The 22,063-nt window shown below is 33.1% G+C and overlaps 1 protein-coding gene across 1 annotated transcript in view; it reads left to right on the top strand.

Moving 5' to 3' along the window:
- LOC124364255 (mediator of RNA polymerase II transcription subunit 15) overlaps positions 1-22,063 on the top strand; it is a 35,597-nt gene that overhangs the window by 8,186 nt on the left and 5,348 nt on the right. The window contains exons 5-9 of the mRNA XM_046819595.1: positions 2,439-2,498; positions 13,533-13,591; positions 16,765-17,004; positions 21,141-21,268; positions 21,380-21,468. Coding sequence (XP_046675551.1) covers positions 2,439-2,498; positions 13,533-13,591; positions 16,765-17,004; positions 21,141-21,268; positions 21,380-21,468 — 576 coding nt within the window. The remainder of the gene's footprint in view (positions 1-2,438; positions 2,499-13,532; positions 13,592-16,764; positions 17,005-21,140; positions 21,269-21,379; positions 21,469-22,063) is intronic.

The raw sequence follows: 22,063 nt of genomic DNA, 5'->3' as shown, positions 1-22,063 counted from the left end.
CAGTGGTTAATATGTCAGCTAATGATTGTTCCAAATAATAAACCATAACCTTTGTAAAAGTAACTTAGTTTCCGGGATATCAATACTTTTATGAAAATTACAAAAAAACTGTAACTCTAGATTAATATTTCACATACTACTACTACAAATCTAAGAGTTAAAAAAAAAATAATTTGTTGCGGTGTAGATCCCTGTTCTTTTGCACATTAAATTTATGTCAGCATACATTATCATGATCATGAATATCAAGTGAGACAACAGTGAGGAACTTCAAGGATTTAAAAGACCTATAGATTTCCTGATGGTGTGGATCTGCTAATTTAAAACATTAGACTTTTTTTAATATGAGGATTTGTTGAAGGTTCAACATGGCAGTTGAATCTCTCCCCATGCAGCAAGGCCATTACATAAATAGGATTTAGAAAGTGAAAAATAGTCTGTATTTGCTGTCTATGCTAAGAGAAAGTAACTGGTTTACAAAAAAGTGGCTGGTGTTAAATTTTCGTGCTGAGATTGGCCGTATACTGAGTCCAGTTCAAGTCTGTGTCTATGGTTATGCCAAGAAATTTACATTATGTTTGAAAATTGATACCAGGAATGTCCGGGACTTTTGATGATCTTTCACAAGCAATTTGGTAGGTTTTTAAGGGGTTACCACAGGACCACTTGCGAGTAATATTGAGAGCTACGTAGGATCAAACAGCCAGGCAGTCCGAAGTACATTGATTTAAGAGCAGAGTTGTGTCATGTGCGTACATGAGAGTTCTCCTAGTTGTTGGAGGAGATCATTGTTAAAGAGTATAAAAAATACCAGTCCTAAGACAGAGCCTTGGGGCACACTTCCCTGCACGGTAGAATGTTAGATCTGATAGTTTGTGTATTTCCATTTGATGAGTCCAGCTCAACAAGCTGTGTATTTCCCTTTAAGTCGCTTTCAAACCATTCCTTTGCTGTGATTTCGAGTGGTTCTAGTCATTTTAAGATAATGTTGTGGTTAAGGCTTGTAAGCTTAACTGAAATTAAGAAATAATGCAGTTGATAATTCCTCTTAAATACCATCAATAATTGTCTCAATAAATTTGATCAACTACTACTAGTTGAGTTTCTTTTAGTGAATCCATATAGGCAGTTGTTCAGTAGGTTGTATTTTGCATAATGATCTAGGAGTTTTCTGAGCACAATTTTTCACATACTGAAAAGGTTGAAAAAAACAAGATTGGTCTATAGTTGCTTGCATCAGTACTGCACCCATTTTTGAATGTTGGGAACTCTTTGAATATTTTTAATTTGAAAGAAATATTTCTTCTTGAAAAGACTTGTTAAATATAGTGGACCAGTGGGGGTGCTAATTCATTGACACAAAGTCTTGAGACGTTGAAGGATATTTCGTCGATCCCTGCTGAGATTATAGGTTTCAGTTCAAAGATTACATATTTGATATATTTTATGCTAGTCGGAATTGGCTCCATTTTTGCTATTTCATGTGGCTTGGCATATATAAATTTTTTTGTTATTAGATCGAATTTTTTTAGAGTTGTTTTGGCAATATTGATATAGAAAGAATTTAAGTATTTTGCTTTGTGAAAGTTTTTTTGTGAGTGCTCCCATTTATTTCTAGTTCCATTGCATTTACAGTGCTCCTCATTTTATTACGGACATTATTGGGTATATTCCACATGGCTCTTGATTTTTTTTCCGGCTTTCTATAAATATTTTATGCAAGCCCGCTGCCTTAGAAGCTTAAAGTGCTGGTCGTAAACTTTTTAATGGTACTTGCCTCATGTCTTGTGGCATGATCTACTATTATTCCATGTCTCTGAGCGTCAAAGATTCCTCATCTGCAAAAGCTGTTGTTTTAGGTTTTGGTTGTAATTTCTTTAGCTTCCTTGGGCAAGCTAAATCCAGATTGAAGGACACAGTTGTATGCTTCTTCAGCAGATGAAATTTGAACAGTATCTTACCAATTTTCCTGTTGTAGTTGAAAGTTAAATTCAATTAGGTTTTCTTGTTTGAAGTTATACGAAGCTGGGACTTTACGTAAACATGTTTTATGTTGAATGTGCAGCATCTTGCAGTATGGTTTTTAAAACACAGATGTTTGAACCAGAAAAATGACCATTTCAAGTGCTGTAAAATTAAATACTTTTCACTTAATGCAAAAACAGTGATGACTCTCATCTGTAATCAGATTTACAAAGATTTTTTTGATTTTTGTATTATTTTTGTAGTGTATAACATGAACACTATTGTATTGTGCAGTTTTATTTAGCGCAGAATTAATGTTTATTATATTACGGATTTAAGGTGCATTCAGTTTTGTTTTGATCGTTAATTCAATCTAATAAATCTCCGCTCAGCCTCTGTCGGTTCTGTTGACACCACAACTGGCACAAGCCCTACTCCTATATTAAATAACATTTGTGTTATTTTCCTCACAGGTTCTGGAAACCAGATGATGGGCCTGGTGCCACCTCAGGGCCCATCTCCCGCCACCAACTGTAAGTGTTTAGTAAGAAATTCAACTAATGAGCATGTGTGTGTAGTTTTAAGCACGTTAATAGATATTAGTGAACATTGTGGGGTAGTAGTTTATATGTTTCAAATTTATCTAGTCTAATAGTCCTTCAGAAAAAATTTATAAGATTGATATGTAATGCTAATATTACAGAACATTCGTTTCCGCTTTTTGTTAGAAATTTTATTTTACCATTAAGATATTTATATGTTTTTTAAGGTTTTAGTAATTTTGTTCATACTAAGTGGTAACAGTGGACCTGTTATTGACAACTCTAGTTATTCTACTAGACTCAGTAATCAACAGTATTTGCGATTGTTCTTAAAAATGTTTTGTGTTTTTAAGTTATAAGTTTTTTAAATTTAATTCCAAGTGAAATTAAAATTAATAGATCTATATTTATTTTTTAAAAGAGGCTGAAGGTTTGGTTATTAAGTAGAAGTGTTAAAGATATTGAAAATTTATATTTAGTTGTTCAGTAAAAATATTTTGTTCTTATTTTATAAATTGTAAATGTATGTTTTTATATTGAAGGTGAGTTGGATTTCTCTAATTAATGTGTGTTAATTTGATGGTTAAGAGTAATTTTAGTTTGTTTATTATTATTTGTTGTATTTTTATATTGTTATTATAGAACTTAAATTAAATTAAGAAGCTGATGATGGCTCCCACCCAAGTGCAAGATTATTTTCTTTTTGGGTTGGTATATTTTTTCTCTGTAATCTGTATATTGTTGTATACTGTATTTACACGTATTTAAAAAAGAGAAAACATAAACGCATTTATTATTATTATATATATGGTGTCAAGACTCAAGATCTTTTTATTGATCTTTAATCACATTCTACAGTACAATAGGCTTCGTCAAGTTACTAAAATATTAGAAGAAAATTAGAGGAATTAGAAGAGTTTTTAATTTATTCTTCATTTGCTATTTTTTTTAAAGGTAATTTATCTTATTTCTATTATAGTTTTTTAACATTTGCATAATCTTTTTTATAATTACTTTCATTGCTTGTTCCTTTACTATTTTTAAATCTATCATAAAATATTACAATACGCTTTTTCATCTCGTGTAATTCTGGTGTACACCATTTAATATTAGGCCTTTCAGCAGTGTTTACCTTAAGTTCCTTTAATTTACAGCACTCGTCGAGAGAGTTTGTCACTTATAACGTAAAATAGTCAAGAGCTAGTTCTGCATCAGTATGTTTATTCAGTTGTGATAAGCTAGACTGACGTAAATATTATCGAAACTTAAATATTGCTCCTGGTGTCAGATCTCTTATAGTTCTAGTTTTGTACTTTGAACGGTTATCTGAGAGAGATAATCCGTCAAACTTAGCAAAAACTCCAGCATGGTCAACAATTTGACACTCGATTTTATCTCTCTCTCTCTCTCTCTCTCTCTATATATATATATATATATATATATACCGGGTGAGTTTTTTAAAGTGATCCAATAGCTAACTTTTTAATTACACGACTTAGCACCACACTTTAAATTTGGAACTTGCTCAATTTTAAGTTTCACTCAGGAATACACTTTCAAATTTTTTGAAGATGGCCACCAACTTTAAAATCTCTTATGGAACACCCTGTGTTTTATGTTGTTTTTTAGGTTCTACTCTAAAAAATAAGACATTTTTGCTATTGAGAGTTTTTCAATATCTCTAATGGTTCAGGAGCTACGTGGACTGGAAGTTTTCATCATCAGTGGCATGAACTCTTAAAGCATGTTTAATCAATGTTAGTTTTATGTGTTGTTAGTGCTTTGTTATGTTGTGTAGTTTGTATGTGTTTTGATATTAGACATATTTTATGCTGAGCATTAATCATTTTGCTTTGATATTCATTTAAATTTTCGACTAAATGATTAGTAAAAAAAGATTCTGTCTCAATTCACTTTCTGAGTCGTTGCACATGCACTCTTTGTACCCTGATTAAAACGTCTTCGCCAATTGAGCTGCACTCGTTGCGTATCCTTTCACGCATGTCTTCGGGAGTTGTGGGGGGGCGTGCGGTACACCTTATCCTTTTGGCTCCCCACAGAAAAAATCCAAACCATTAGGGTAGTGTGGCCTCCTCAATCACCTGACCTTTCTGCTTTTGAGTTCAGCTTCAAACTTCCAGTCCACGTAGCTCCTGAACCATTAGAAATATTGAAAAACTCACAATAGCAAAAATGCCTTATTTTTTAGAGAAGAATCTAAAAACAACATGAAATACAGGGTGTTCCATAAGAGATTTTAAAGTTGGCCACCATATTGGAAAATGGCGGCCATCTTCAAAATATTTGAAAGTGTATTCCTGAGTGAAACTTAAAATTGAGCAAGTTCCAAATTTAAAGTGTGGTGCTAAGTCGTGTAATTAAAAAGTTAGCTATTGGATCACTTTAAAAAACTCACCCGGTATATAGAGTAGTTATTGTATTGTCAAGACATGCATCCCCTCTAGTGGGTTCTTCATTTAGTCAGTAAATATTGTAAGATCTCAATAAATTTAAAAAGGACTCAGTTTGTATTGAATTTACACTAATATTTATATTAAAATCTGCAGATATTATATATTCAAAACTGTTGTACTTTTTGTTAAGAAAACTAAGGAAAGACTCTAATAGTATTAAAAATTGTAAAATTAATTTGTATCAGAATTTGGTGTTCTATAAAGAGTGGCAATAACTGTTTTAATCTTTAGGAGATTTACTGCTGTAACCTCAAATGTAAAATCAGCATAGAATTTATCCAAATTAATACTTTCAAATTCAATACACTTCTTAACATATATTATGCTGCCACCTCCTTTGGTCCGTAGATTTTTCCTGCAGTAAACAGCAGCTAAACTAAAACAACAAGGAACATAAAATGAGGTTTCTTGTTCACACAGTCTTTTACCTTTCTTCTTCATTGATGAAGTGTTTGAGTATTTGAAGTATAAACTATTTTGTTCAGTTGTTATTTAACAGTCTCTTTGTAAGCACCTGAGATTGACAATATAAACAAAACTTCACCGGCAATGTCTTTGTCGATTTGGGTAAACACAAATTTTTATTCTGAGCTCTGTTTAAAATATTCATATTCCATTAAAATTCTACGTTTTGACAATTTGCACCATTTATATTGTATAAATAGTAATCATCAATTAAGTTTGAAAAATCCCATTTAAAGATTGTTAAAAAGTATATTGTCTTCAATGTTTGAACTTATGAAATTAGATATCTACAAAATGCTAACTATAAAAGTAGGCCGTAAAACAATTTAAAAATATTTGAATGTTTAAAACTCAGGAAAAGTTAATTTTAACCCTCCGAGCGTCCATCATATTTTATGAAATGCACACCTGTTTTGTGAGTTTTTGCAGGGCTCTCCTTGTAAAATCTATAATAAGTCTAAATATTAACTTAAATATAAAGTGTTATATACCATTCTTTCTGCAAAAAACTGAGCTTTCAGACTGTGTAAGTATAAAGTTAGAAAAACAATTCTCTTACCTTAGAAGTAAAGAAATTAAAATAAAAAAAAAAACTTTTCAAACAAGTATAGACATGTATTTGAAATATTAAATATATTGAAAATTCAAAATAGCCAAATTATGGGAAATTTTGTCCTGAAGACATAAATGTATAATGTTTTAACAGTTTATATATATAGTTTTTATTTTATACATATATTTATGAAAAAGCGCACATTTGACAATTTTCCTAATTGCAGTAGTTATATAACACATTGATATTACAATGTTCTTAGTCTTTTGCTATCAAATGTTATATATTTTTCACATACAAATATATATATATATATATATATAGCACATTCACCTGGCAAGTGAGAGATCCGGGTTCGAGTCCCGGCGGAGCAAGTACTTTTTGCGATTCAATGTTTATTGAAATAAATTAAATTCGGCTATTGCCATTTATACAAATTTAATGAATGTAAATAAAAGTCATTTGATAGGTATTTGGTCTTCCGATCATATGTTAGTTTGGTTATTTAAAGACATATGTGAAAGAAACGGCCAAATACAAAATATTTGAATCGTAAAAAGTGAGGGCTCTGTGGTGTAATGGTAGCACATTCACCCGGCAAGTGAGAGATCCGGGTTCGAGTCCCGGCGGAGCAAGTACTTTTTGCGATTCAACGTTTATTGAAATAAATTATATGTATATATATATATATATATATATATATATATATATATATATATATGAGACAACTTCTAAAATTATACTTTGAAGAAAATAAACAGAAAGGTTTTACAAAAAATATTATAAGATATTGAAGTATAGCACAAAAAGTCACAATAACACACACACACAAAACAATTAGTAACTATATAACTACGAATTCATAACTATATGCTGTTCTTTGGAAAACAGCATAAAATACACTGTAAATGGTGAAATTTACACTTTCGTATCTCAGCAACAACAAACAAGGCATATACGCTTCACTGGAAACAACAGCTGATGAAAACGATGTAGACTAATGTTCGATACAGACTACGAGAAATCCAAATACTAATAAACACAAAGTAAAACTCATGGGCTTTCGAACTGTATAGGTTATACAGCGATTTGACCAGTATTAGCGTCATAAAATGAATTTAAAGAGATGAATGTTCATAGTTGAAATTTTCGACGATGACGTTTAGTGAAAGTCCGAGTCGTCAAAAATATCGACGATGGACGCTTTGAGGGTTAAAGGTCACAGCTCATGATGGTGGATACTAGCGATTTACAAAACACTGTTGAGAGAAAACGTTGGCTTGAGAGCCAGCTGTCCTAGTCATCTTGATTGTAATCTCATAAGAACGATGTAAAACCATGCATCTTTACCACTTTATTTTAGTCGTATAATTATGGAAGTCTCATTTTAAAGGTATAATTAATATGCATGTAAAAACTTTCTCAGTTTTTCGATATTTATTATTGGTTATTCAGCAAAAAGTTTCAACTTTTTTGTACTTCATTAATTTAATATTTTCAAAGTACACACATTCCCACGCGGCAAACGGATATATCAGTTATGCCTGATTTTGACCGAAACACGGTAAACAGATATATTCGTCAAAGTCTATTATGTGTTATTTAACAAATTGTAGTTGCCGTGGAAGAATCCGCTAGATTTCAAGGGAGTGTTGAATACTCGTTCTGAAAAGCAGATGTTACAGTTTGACACTCATTGGCGCGTCGCAGTGGTGGGAGGGCGTGGCTTTGTCCCTCGTGGCGTGATTTCGCCTCAGTCTGCGGCGAACCATTACGCGGTAAACGGATATATCCCGGCACGGCATATTTTAGTGTTTAACGCTGTTTTGCCATATTGCCTTATTTACTGTTCGTGTTCCTGTTATATTTACCATTAGTTTTTTGTCAAAAATATTAATTTTACCTTATTGAAAATATTTTTTAGAAATTCAAGTAAAGAGGTTGTTTTTTCAATTTTTGTAAAATTTGTTAAAAAATATAGGGGTCTGATTATTTTGTGATACTGTATTATTTTTTATTCCTAATAGCCACCACTAACTAGAGGTTGGTAAAATGTAAAAAAATTTTAAAGTTAATTATGCGTTATGAGTCAAAATTAAAAGATAAATTCCGCGTGGGAAGGGTTAAAAAAACTAAAACATTTTAAAATTTGTATTAGTTATATTTTTAAAATGAGACAGCTTTCATGACTCTTCGGTCAAAACTAAGGCTGTAAAAATGCATGAAATATAACATTGTCCTACTCATGGAACAGTGTAGAGATCAAGGAGTGGAGTACAATGAAAAATTGTAAATATCTGTAAGTAAAATTTGTTTCCGGTCTCAGTTCGGTTATTTTCTAGCCACACCTTGTATTGGCAAAATATAAAGAAATTCATCATGGTGGCTATGAACTACTTATTCGTTCAGAATAAATAATAAGTTTTAGAATCAAGTTGTTTTTATTATGATAGACATTGATTATTGCCTAACTGTATGTAATATCCGATTCTATTTTTTTTTAGAAGATAATTTGAGAAGAAAAATAATACAGGCAGTGGAAGAGAGTATGATTTTAAATTAGTGCCATTGACAAGCTGATTTATAAATATTTTAGGCCTGCCACCACTCGAAACGTGGGATATTGCAATGGAAGAGTCAAATGGTGATGAGGGGGCTACCGAGGTATCCATACCACCGGCCTCCGTGTCTGAGCCAATGCCTTCTACATCATTGTTGACAAACCGAGCACAAGACAGGCCAGCCACACTGCGTGAATTACGGGACAAAAGATTAAAATTATCCATTGAAATCATGGAAAAAGAATCGCACCTCAAATCTTTGGAAATTTTGAAATTAGAAAGGGAATTGGGATTATCCCCCTCAAAATTTACTGCAAATATTTTACCTGCCGTTTGAAAATATGTTCAAAAAGTTGAAAATAAATTGTAATAAACTTATCCAAACAATGGTGTCAATAAACTTATCATTTTGTTCTTATATGAATTATTTATTTTATCATACCTTTCCTTAAAAACAAAAAGATACCAGATTAACCCATTCTCTGGCAAACTCCATTTCTCCAAAAATTTGAAAAAAATATTATAAAATAGATTAAAAGCTATTTCAAGTAAGCATTGTGTTTTGAATTAAACACTTAATAAGTAGACGATTCTTTTATAGAAAGAAATCCACTTATACTATGCGCTACTCTCTTCACTGCTGCTAAATGTTTATAGTTCTCACTTGTAATCGTATAAGTTTTAATAATTTAAAATGAACTTACTTTTTTAGTACTCTGTGTAAGTTTGATGAGTGCTTTTACACTTTATAAATAACTACAACCAAATTATAAAAAAAGTTTGTTATGTTCTTTTAGAAAAGGTCTGACTTTTAAAATTGTTGTAATTTTAAAATAAACAATTGTTTGTTTTTTTGTAAGCAGTGGGAACCTTTAACCCATTGCGGATCACTGATGAGCTGGGCTCGTCACGCAGCAACCGGGCCTAACGGCACGATGACAAGCTCAGGTCGCAAAAGCGGTCGGCTTTTAAGTTTCCCTCCAAATAGTTCTATTAATGTCTGATAGATCAGGCGATCGTCTTCACTTGTCAACTAAGAGTGTTTAACAACGGTCTACGTTTAGAGTTTTCAAAAGTTTTATAAATATCCTACAGATCGCAGTTGTATGTGGAAGTTGAAAAATCATTCATATGAGTTTACTCTCTGCTTTATAGCGCTTCTGATTGGATGTTTTCCTCAGTTGTTATTATAATACTTTTGAGGTTAGTGACACAGAACTAAACGACGCAGACATACATGTTGGCGGGTTTAGTCTAGAAAATGGCCCGGATGTTGTAATCGCTTCGCCCGAGCCGCTTTATTTAGACTATGATTCAGACATCATCCCTGCCACCCCGGAACCTTGCTCGCGTGTTGTCATTCCTACATCACGGATACCCCAGCAGGCCCATGTTCCATCTGAACGAATACCTTCACAGCTGAATTTTCTAGTATACAATAGCGAGCGATACGAAGTGGCGCACCATTGCTGTTCGTGCGACCGCTGACCGTAAATTAATTCATGCCCGCGCGCCAAAACAATACGATCCACAATAGGTTAAATGATACTGGTGTCCCGGTTTTGTGGGATTTTTACCCAAACTAAACCACTCTGCTGACACGTCCATTTGTGGCCGTACAGCACCCAGTCCACTGACTGTAGATGGAGCTCTGAAACATATCTTAAAACATAGCCAATTTAAGTACAGGTGTTATCTTAAACAAATTCACATTTGAAAGGATATGTCAATTATGTACCTGGTTGGGCTTGTAGGCTCACTCCGTTAAATAAACAATACTTAGTGTTTGGTTTATGTGGGTTCTGTATTTGCAAACTAAATTATTTTAAATATTGGTTAAAACACCTACAAAAATGTCATTTGTTGTTATTTCTTTGATCTTTATTGGTTCAGAAATATATTGTGGCGATCAACTAATGGTGATGTAAAAAATATTGATTTGGATCATCAGTATTATGTTTAGACCCTTTAGGCGCTGGGAATTTTTTCGGATTTTTTTCTAGAAGTGCTAAAATTTGTTATATGATTTATCCCAAAAGTGCTAGGGTAAAAATGGCAATTTTGCATGCTTTTACTTAAAAAATCATATTTTACTTATTATACAAGATAACTTGAAATTTGAATTTTTGTGTGTAATATAGTACTGCCTACCTAACAAAAAAAAAAAAAAAAAAAATATTTAGCCAAAATTTAAAAATAATTATATACATGTATATATACATAAATCTTATGCTCATATATTTTTTCTGATTTTGAGCCTGTAAAAAATACCAAAAATAAACAATATTAATATCAAATGCATTGTTTCCTAAAAGTATACTTTATGATAAATAGGTCCTGAAAATTTTATATAAATTAGATTATTTTTACAATAGTTATAAAAAAATTTTATTACCTGAACGTTTTAAAGTCTGGTGGCTAAAGGAGTGGCTACTTGCTGTCTGGCACAAAACGCACTATCTTATAAAAACTAAATAGCACTAATTATTGTATATTTTAAAACATATTTACACTATGTACAGTTGGTTTTAATTTTTTTAATTGCAAACATGCTTTACAAGGCACTCTGCATGTACCCCAGCCCCACAACGCACACACACAGTTCGGGATCTTCGCACTTTTCCTTCTGGGTGGTTGCTTCCAAAGCAGCACTTGCAAACTTTTTTCCTTCTTTTGAGGAAGTTTCCTCAGTCCAAAACCACTCTGTGGGCCATCTCCCCCACCCACAATGTTTGCAGGGACACATTTTGTTGCAAGATATTCGTTTGACAGATCTTCAATTACGTCCATCATGTAGTCAGCCCTTTCCATTCTTCCATGGGTAGTGTTCAATTTATACAATATGTATGAATTTAGTATCATACGGCCAATAACATTAAACAATACTTTTTTCATATAAAAAGGAAATTTCTTTAGCATTTGTTTGATAACTTGAATAAAAATATTACGCTAAAAAGCGCTACGAAAGAAACAAAAACGGAACAACGATATATCGTGTCTTAGCACTTTTCGGGAATGAGACGAGAAACGATATATTGTGCCTTAGCACTCTTCGGGAAATAGTCGATAAACGATATATCGTTCCATAGCACTGAAAGGGTTAATATAAAGTAAATCAACAACAAAATCTCAGAGCAAAAATGCAAAAAAACTTATATTTTTTTTCTTTTTTGGTTATAAATATACAACATTTTAACCCTTCCCATGCGGCAAACGGATATATCCGTTACGCCTAATTTTGACCGAAACGCGGTAAACGGATATATCCTTCAAATCATATTTTGTGTTATTTAATAAATTTTAGTTGCCGTGTAATCCGCTAGAGTTCAAGGGAGTGTTGAATACTTGTTCCGGAAAGCAGATGTTACAGTTTGAACCTCATTGGCGCGTCGCAGTGGTGAGAGGGCGTGGCTTTGTCCCTCGTGGCGTGATTTAGCCTCAGTCTGCGGCGAACCATTACGCGGTAAACGGATATATCCCGGCACGGCATATTTTAGTGTTTAACGCTGTTTTGCCATATTTCCTTATTTACTGTTTGTGTTCCTGTTGTATTTAGCATTATATTATCTTTTTATTTTGTTATTACTTTATTTGTTGTGTCGTTATAGGCCTTTACTGTTCTATGCAAAGGCAAATCTTGACGATTTTTTGTAAAATTTGAAAATGTATTAAAAAATATAGGGGTCTAATTATTTTGTGATACTGTATTATTTTTTATTCCTAATAGCCACCACTAGCTAAAAATAAAATTAGAGTTGGTAAAATATAAAAAAAATTTTAATGTTAATTACGTGTTATGAGTCAAAATTGAAAGATAAATTCAGCGTGGGAAGGGTTATTGCTGTATCTAACACTGCAAGTTCTTTAAAAAAACAACAAATTGAAGCTGAATATGATCATTCATAAGAATTAAATTATTATTAATTAAATTAAATAAATAATTAAAAATATACGCTTAATGGAGCACAGAACATTGGGAAAATTTGTTATTTTCTGATGAGACACACTTTCTTCTGCAGAGCCAGCGATCAGAATTCGTTGGAGTGCCAGTCAATAAATCACTTTATGATAGCCAATTTAACCAAACAGTTAAACATCCCACCAAGAAAATGTTCTGGGGCTGTTTTTGATACTCAGGAACTGGCACTCTTATTGCTATTGAAGGTACGATGAACAGTGAAAAGTATGTAGCATTGCTGGATCAATGCTTAGCTATAGAGCTTAACAAAGTCCAGGCCGAAGGGACTGCAGTTTTTCAACAAGACTCAGCTCTGTGCCACGTATAAAAGATTATGATGAAATACTTCATGGAAATCACCCTTCTAGATTGGCCTGGGAATTCACCTGATCTAAATCCTATAGGGAATTTGTGGGCAACATGTAAGGCTAGACTGCAAAGAATGGACTGTACGACAAAAACAAAACCGATGGAAGCAGTGATTCAGGCATGGTTTAGAGATGAAGCAATCACAAGCAATTGCAAAAAAACTTGTGGATTCCATGCGAAGAAAAGTCCAGGAAGTCATGAAAGTAAAGGGGGACTTGTTCCATACTAATTAATGGTAAGAAAGTACCTAAATGTAGCTTTAACCCAAATAAATGATATTTACAAATTAATTCTGCTTATTCACGTTAATTCGCACAGTACTGTATGCATTTTATCTGTACTACTTTTTATTATTGGAATAGAAAATAAAATACAAAAAATTCAGAATATTTATTTAATTTTCTCAATTAGAAACCTTATTTTTGGGACAAAAAGATGCAAATAAAACATCATCTAAACAATAAATTTGATTAAGGAAAACATCATGGGATATACATTGGGAAAGAGTGATGACTGATGTGGAACAATTGGATCAATGAGATAAGAGTTGGTAGATTACAGCATGTTCACTGGAAGAGGGTGCTGATAACTGGTACATATTGGCAACGGCGCAGATAACAATGTTTTGATATATGTCGATGGTAGTGTTGCAGACTTTGAACCAACGGCCAGGAAATCAGCAGCGGATGCAGTCACCTGTACAGGTAAGTTCATGTTAGCTTGTTATTATTGCCCTACTTGTAGTGTTTATTATTGTTTAAAACTAAAATAAACATTATTTTTTTAGTAAAAGGTATTTTTTTAATATTTATTGTCAGTAAAATGATTTTCCATTAATTTGTCCCTTGGAGTACAGGCAAACTTAATTTTTACCAACAATTTCCATTGTATCAAAATTCATTTAAATTGAGTTTTGAATGGACTTTATTTTACCTAATACAAGTTAGTTAAAACAATAGCTGTTATAGCGCTGTAATAGCTAGAGTTTCAACAAGATAGTATTATTATTCTCATCCATCCCATCCTAAATACAATTCTATTCATCACATCGTAATAACCTTTTTCAACAGGTCAATCTACGTCAATTAAAGTTAATGTGAATTGTAATTATCTTTTTGATTTATAGTAGATCAGATTGCACAATACAGCTAACACGTGTCTCTCAGTGGGTGGATCAATACTTACGGGAAATAAATACTTTGGTATGATGAGAAATAGTTATAATTCTGTAGTGGATTAAACAGCAGTACATCCGTACGTCATTTATCTGGATCGGTTTTAATGAGTAAAGAGAATCCAATTTTTTGAAAATAAATTAGTCTTGTTGAATTTTCAGTGTCATTTTTTTCCGTTTACACATGTTTGGCATTCATAATAATGCATATAGCATAATTAATAAATGTTCTGCATTGTAATAGGTCAACGAGAGGTTGATAGTTGTGAATTTGGAAGATGTAAATGATTGACTTCGAACAGGCGAACAATAGCATCGGTGTTATGACCGAGTAGAAATGTATCAGCAGCTTTTATTCAATAGAGGATTTTGTAAACTATTCTGATAATGAAGAACCAAAAGATTAAATCACTCAATATGATGCCTTGGCACAGCTAAACCAGCTGATGGTTTAGTTTCAGTGACGTTTTCCAAAGGAAATTATGAGCTTGAAACGTCTGCGGGAGTGTTCTTGTTGGAAGCAGTGTGATGGAGTTAAACAAAGAGACTGAGATTTTACAAAACAGTAAACTACATTTAATTTGATTTGTTCTCTCTACAATTGGTCTCTTTAAAATTAAATAACAAATTTGCTGTTTTATTTGTAACATACTAGCGGACCCGGCGCGCTTCGCTGCGCATTTCAATAAGTTACCCACGGCTTCGCACGCAAATCTTAAGAATCGAAGTCCTTATATTACTTAGTAAATTTTTTTTTTTTACTATAATAAATTTTAGATTAAATTAGTTATATCTCCGATGCCACGATTGAGCTTGCTTTGTTGTCTCGATCGAGAGAATATGTACACACGGAGTTTTGAGAACCATACTTCTGTCAAAAAAAAACAACTAAGGTTGATTTTATAACATTCTTTATATTTGTAGCCAACGTAAGATAGTAATTATGATATCTGCATTGCTCTTCTGATCAAGCATGAGCATGGTTTATATTAAATAAATATTGCAGTTAAAGGTGAATTTTTACGTCAAATTTGAATTGTATTATCTGGATAGTAAAGTCTATGTTTAACAGTGATTGCAGAAACAGTTTAAACAAAATTTGTCGTTTCTCTTAAGCTTACTCTATGCTTTAAAACTATAAGTGTAAAGAAATTTAAAATAGTAATTAAATTATATATAAATATATTTTTTGTCGCATTATATATGTTTACAAAGAACAGCTGATTAAAAATTTGAAAAGACTCTTTCACTTAATAACATATGTTTGCTGCAATGCATTTCTTACGGGTATTTCTGTAACCAGTGGGGCGGAAATCCTGAATCGGGAAAGGGATAAAAAGTATCCTATAACCTTCTACAGATCAAGACGAACAAATTAAAAAAAAATTAGGCGAATCCGTCCAGCCGTTTGTGAGTGATGCTGTTACACACGAACAGTTTCATTTTTATATATATAGATGAACTTCTTATAATCTGTAATCTATTGTTTTTACTCTTTTCCACCTATTTATTTATCCAGATCACTTCCGGTCCGGAATAAACAAGCTTATAATACATTATGTCATAAGTTGCCATATCAGTGGAAAAATATATTGAAAACATAACAGATTTTCAGGATCAGTAAGATTGCCACTTCTTTGAAGGACTGCATATATGATAATCCGTAGATTTTTACTGAGATGGAGACAGAGGATAGTTCGAGCTTGATGTGAAGGCCTAATATCGCAGATGTTCACTTTGCAGAATTTGATGAATAGACTCCGTTAAAAAGCGCAACACACGTGTTGTTACTTTTGAAAGATTGGCTGCACTTAATTGTGTACAGCTCTTGCATTGCATCGATCTTTCTAAACATTCTCTCTTAAAGATCAGTAGATCCTTTTGTTGCATCCTCTTTACTCTCCTCCTTCTCATTGGAATCGGCTCACACCCAATACTACAAAACCGATACTTTGTAATATGTATCTATCTTGTGTAAAGTACTCACATTATAATTTGTTCTTTGCAGGATATTCCATTAAATATTCTAGGCATTAGTACTCAATTGTAATATGCTATATTGAGTAATTTTCAACGTTCTTTATTTTGTTCAAAGTTTACCCTTGCATACTTATAATGCTAAATTATTAGATTTATACTTAGATTGTTACATTTTGGTCAACATTTTATTTGTTGAAATCTTGTTCCACTTTTTTCCATGGTAGAAGTCAAGTTTAACACGTTTACCGCAACACACTCGTAGTGAAAATAGTCAATCTCACTCAGTATATAGTCTTAGTGAATGTGTTAAGCTGTGTTAGCATGATACATAATGTAGCTATGGTGGGAAGGGTTGATTCAGTGTGAATGTTGCCTTTAGCTCCAGTTCACTGTCCCTTTGGATTTCAGATGCTGCACTAAGACGAAGTTGAACAGGAGCTAAACTCAACATTCACTTAGCATAATAGTTAATACCATAAAATGCTACACTCCACAATTACATCAGTTTCAATATGTGCTATTATTTCTACAGTTTGTATTTGCATTTATTCTATGTTATGGATTTTTTTTTTAAATAATATAATCAATAATGTTGTGATTGGTTGAACACAAAATTCTACATTACAGATTTAGTTTATACTGCTGCAACATTTTAAAACCATTTTCATTGCATGTGATAGGCGATAAATTAAGTAATTAATTAATTAGGTTATCTTATTACAGGGCAACGTGATAGGACAGATGAGTAACCAGATGGGCGGTCAGATGGGGACAATGGGGGGTCCTATGGGTGGCCAGATGAACAGCACGATGGGGGGGCCAATGCAACCACAAATGGGCATGGGGGGCCCAATGGGAGGGCCAATGGGTCCTATGGGAGGACAGATGGGACCGATGGGACCCATGCCTGGACAGATGGGAAGTCCTATCTCAGGACAGATGGGACACATGCCCCAGAGAAAGGTAAGTGTTGTCAAAGTACAATACTTTAAAATTTACATGTGACTTCATTTGGTGTTTTATACAGTTTATAACTTTGTACTTGGTTAGTATTTTGAATGGTGAAGTACAGGGTGTTGAAATAATATACATATTTTTAATGCAAATATACATTTATTAGGCTTTGAGACGTATGAATATGAAAATTTACAGCCATATTTATGAACCTCTCAGATACAGATAAAATACTCTCAAATTCAATATGTCCGTCATCAGCGACACAAACAATATCACATTGTTACACAAATTCCTCCCATACTCGGGCAAGCATGTCCTTCGTCATTGATGACAGTATGGATTCTTCAACTCTTTCAAATTCTGTGGAAGTGGTGGTACATAAACGTTGTCTCCGATGAAACCCCACAGGTAAAAGTCACAGAGTGTCAAATCCAGCTTCTTGACGAACAGTCCAATGGTTCGATAGAGTCTGATGATTACCTGATAGAGTACCTGCAGAGTACCTGATAGTCATTCAGGTAATCATGCACTTGGTGACTCCAGTGTTTTGGGGAAAAATGAAGTTGTCTTCGAACACCTTCAGAAACAACCAATTTTTTGTAACATACCGAGATATTGCTGACCGTTAACCGTGTTTCCGTCAAAGAAGAATGGGCTGTAAACAGAATATCGCATAAAACACATTGACTTTGGGTGAATCTCGTACATGTTCAATGGCTGCATGTTTTGTCGGCCCCAAATTCGAACATTGTGTTTGTCTACCTGATCACTGAGATGGAAAGTCACTTCATCATGAACTTCAATGCGTTGTGCAAAATTGTTATAATTGTCAATAGCATTAACAATCTAGTTATATTCTTACAAAAGTTTCAAGTTTGCCTTTTTTCATCACGACGCAGAGCTTGTAACAACTGTAACTTGTACGGCTTCATAACCAACCGATGTCTCAAAACACGCCAAATTGTTGTAACTCCCGAGTAGCACGACAAGTTGATTTTAAAGAACTGCGTTAGAAAACAGTTTAAATTCGTGCAACATTTTCTTCAGGAACACGAGGGTGGCCAGGACTCTTTCATTTACATACACATCCTGTATCCACAAACTGTCAATACCACTTGCCATTTGGAGGATCAATTTGGTACCTCAACCTGAAACGTCTTTGCACTGTAATCACGGAATTGCACTTTGCAAACTCGAGAACGTAAAATGATTTCTGCTGTGGAGCAGCCATTTTAAACATATGACGGTTACCAAGAAAAAAATAAGACAACTGACATCTAGTGGCTATTAATATAAACTAGACTACGTATTAGTTTCTCCAATAGCTGAGCCTAGGTGCAGCGATCGATAATTTGGACAAAATAATGCTTTGTAATGCATATATTCTTTTTGAAACACCCTGTATTATCTTGCTATCTTGTATTAGTGATTCATAATTAATTGTATAACATTTCTGGAACTATGTGTAATAATGAGTAATTCGTGAATAACTTTCAAATATTATTTTAATTCTTATTATATTGTATTTGTATTTCATACTTTATAATTAGTGTAGTAAAATAACTACTATCCGAACTAAAATAGTTTTATAACTGTTTTTATTATAATTACGTAGTCCAAAAGAAATAAATTGGTTTATCATTGCAATTACTCTCTCTCTCTCTCTCTCTCTCTCTATATATATATATATATATATATATATATATATATATAAAATACATGCAATCAATATAAATTACAAAAATAAATATTTTCATACTAACACATATTTATATTAATTTGTATACCAACAAAACCAAAACAAAATGAACTGATAAATTTAAAAATTAATATTATTTTAAATTGAGTGTTACAAAAATATTAGTATATGAACACTTAAAGTGTAACCTTTTACGGTGTACAAAGGGTTAATAATTGAAACATTTTATTTTCATCTATTTTTATTTTGTGAGTTAACAACTTTCACCTTTAGTGTTATCATTCTTTGAAATTTCTTGTTATTATTCCTGGTTTTTTTTTCTTTTCTTTTAGTTTGACCACCAAACAAAGCTATACCATAATATAATATCAAATTATATAAATAAAATAGTGAACCACTTTTTATTCACATTTTATATTAACGGTTTAATAAAATGTAAGGTATTTATTTACATTAGCGTGACCATGGAAAATGGACTTTTTTCATGGGTTGGGCATTTATAGCCAAGTATTATTATCACAGGTGCATATGAACTGGGGGGAAAGTATATTATTGTATTATATTTATGCCTTTCGGACATTATTGCGTTAAGGAGCAGGGGCATCACGTGATCTGGGATTCGACTTTTGCAAGCTCGAGTTAATTTTTTTTCTAAAAGAGCAAGCAGTGCGCACCGGGCAGGCATCGTTGACAGGATTAACGTATTAGTCAGACTTGTCTTTACGAATTGCTTCTACGTGAGATACCGAACATCCAACACAAAGGTGTGCCACTATTGAACTAGGAGGTTAAGAATAGACGTGAAGAAACAACGGTAGTTCAAAATGGCGTCCCTTCTTTATTTGAGAAGGCGCGGAGTATTACCAAACTGTCAAATATGGATAGTGTTGCCAGAGGTACGATAATTATCGTAAAGGTACGATGATTTCATTGATTTTATGCGCGGGTAAGATACACGATGGGTAGTTATTATCTACCCATGAAAGATTTTTGACAAATTTATACAAGTAACAAACCAAAAGTTAATTATAACATAAATTATTATACGAACATAACATACTTTTTCATTAAATGTGTTTGGTACGATTATTTTATATGAAAGTACGATAATTTTTCGTTGTTGGTATGATAATCGGTTTTTAAAATCTGGCTATACTGAATTTGAGCAGACACGGAGTTATAGGAAACTGTCAAAAACGGAGTTTTCAGAGGATTTAAAAAAATCGTAGCTCCTTTGATTTTCGTTGCCAACGAATTTTTTCTTCATTATTGTTTTCAGGAAAAATTGTAGTTTTCAGGAAAAAAAATTATGGTTGCCTGTAAAGTCGGTTTTACGGGCGAAGATTTTACGTGACAACGTCTTTTTCTCGGTAGAATATTTATTGATATGAATATTATTAAATTGCACAATAGGAACAAGGAATTGAATGAAAATAAGAATTGCACAAATTTTAACTATAGAAATATATTTTGTTTACTAAAACATTGTACATAATTTGAAATTAATTAAAATTTGTTATTGTAAATGGTAAAGTTGAATAAAACATTTACTAAAATTGGAATTTGAAATTCTTGCTAAACACAGTTAAATTCTAACTCTGCGCGTGGTGATTGGTCGGTTTAGTTCGTTTGTTTGGTCGCACTGTTATGACAGGTTAGAGGTTATAATTTGTTATTTTAAATGTTTGACTAGCAATACGCGCTGTTTCTTCTCAATCGACTGAATTACGATTGATTGCAGAGTGATTTAAACTAATAATTTACTTAACACTATCAACATTTGTCAATAGTATGACATATTCTATAAACTCAGTTTCTCAACTTTTGTGTCAATCTAACAATTAATCAATCAATCATAGTTTACGATAATGAAATATCAGTGTACAATTATTTACCTTTATTGTTGTAGTTGTTGTAAATGACGAATCTAAGCACTCCACATTTTCACGAATAAACATAGTTATCTGCTTTATCCCGTGCGGCGGACCCACAGTTATCTGCTTTATCCCGTGCGGATCCCGTGCGGCGGACCTACTGGACGGGCATCGTAACGTTACCCGGGCGTTACACTTTTTCATGAGTGACTCCGAGCCGCAACCTAATTTAAGACGTTGTCACGTCAAAAAATGAACATACCTTTCCATGGTCACATTAATGTAAATTGATACCAAATGTAATATATATAAAAACATTTTAAGAAGCGGTTTTTTTTAATTAACGTCTCAAACAACTTTGATAACCCTTTTAACAGTTAACATCTTACACAGTATAAAAGAAATAATTTACTTCTGCAACTTGTGAAAAAGTGAACATTGTTAGGTGAAAGCGCATAGTGATATCATTAATGTTAGTAACAAGTTATTTTTCACCGATTCGTAAAATAAATTCTTGTTTGTGTGGTGCGGATAACTGAGTATGCTTACATTTGTACTGTTGTAAGCAGACAGCTGAAGGAATGATGATGGGTGCTCAGAGTCAAAACTATGTCGGACCCCGCAATGTCGCCCCCAGCCAGTTCCTCCAGCAGAGCCCCACCCCCCCATCACAATCCCCTGCAGGCATGCCAACCCCGTGAGTATAATTGTTGTCTTGCGTATTTGTGCGTTTTTCCAGTGTAGCCAGGAACCCACCCCGGCACAAACGTCTGACCCGTGTCTTACACGTGCATGTATGGTGTTGCAGCAATCAGATGGTGGCCTCCCCCGCTCTTGTACCATCACCTGGCAACCCCCAGATGACCTCAGGCATGGGCTCTTCTCTGCGTTCTGTTGGTGAGTTGTGTGGAAGCAGTGTAGGTTGTGAAATGCTCATTTTCACAGTGTTATCACGTGAACTCGCGAAACAATATTACGAGTAAATGAATCACATGAAAATGAACTTCATCAATCAGTCAGCTGTAGTAAAGTGAGTATCTATCAAAATCGTTCATTAATATTTTTTTAATTATGAGCCATGATAAGAAAAGCTGAAATGCTTCTTAAAACACCATTCATTTTAAAAATGCGAACAATATGTGTAGTTTGCATCCAAGGCAAAGTAAGAAATTTTAATACATCTTATTTGATAAATTATTGTAAAGTATTCGGTGTTTACTTCTTATCACCTAAATTGCCTAATGTTGTGTTGAAATCCTTTTTTTTCTTCACTGTCTTGTATGTTTTCTCCTACATCTTTCTAGTCCTCATCGTTAATCACAACACAACATACAAATAATCAAACCCAACAGCTCAGTAGACAAAACTCTGTACGTGACAGACCGATTGACTAGGGTTAACCTATAATAATAATAAAAAAAATGTGTTTATTTTTCTGGTTCATGTATATACAGTATACAACAATATACAGCTTGAAAAAAATATACCAACC

Source organism: Homalodisca vitripennis, chromosome 6 (genome assembly GCF_021130785.1).
Source record: "Homalodisca vitripennis isolate AUS2020 chromosome 6, UT_GWSS_2.1, whole genome shotgun sequence".
NCBI classification, from domain to species: domain Eukaryota; kingdom Metazoa; phylum Arthropoda; class Insecta; order Hemiptera; family Cicadellidae; genus Homalodisca; species Homalodisca vitripennis.
This window is presented reverse-complemented; position numbering and strand designations above follow the sequence as displayed.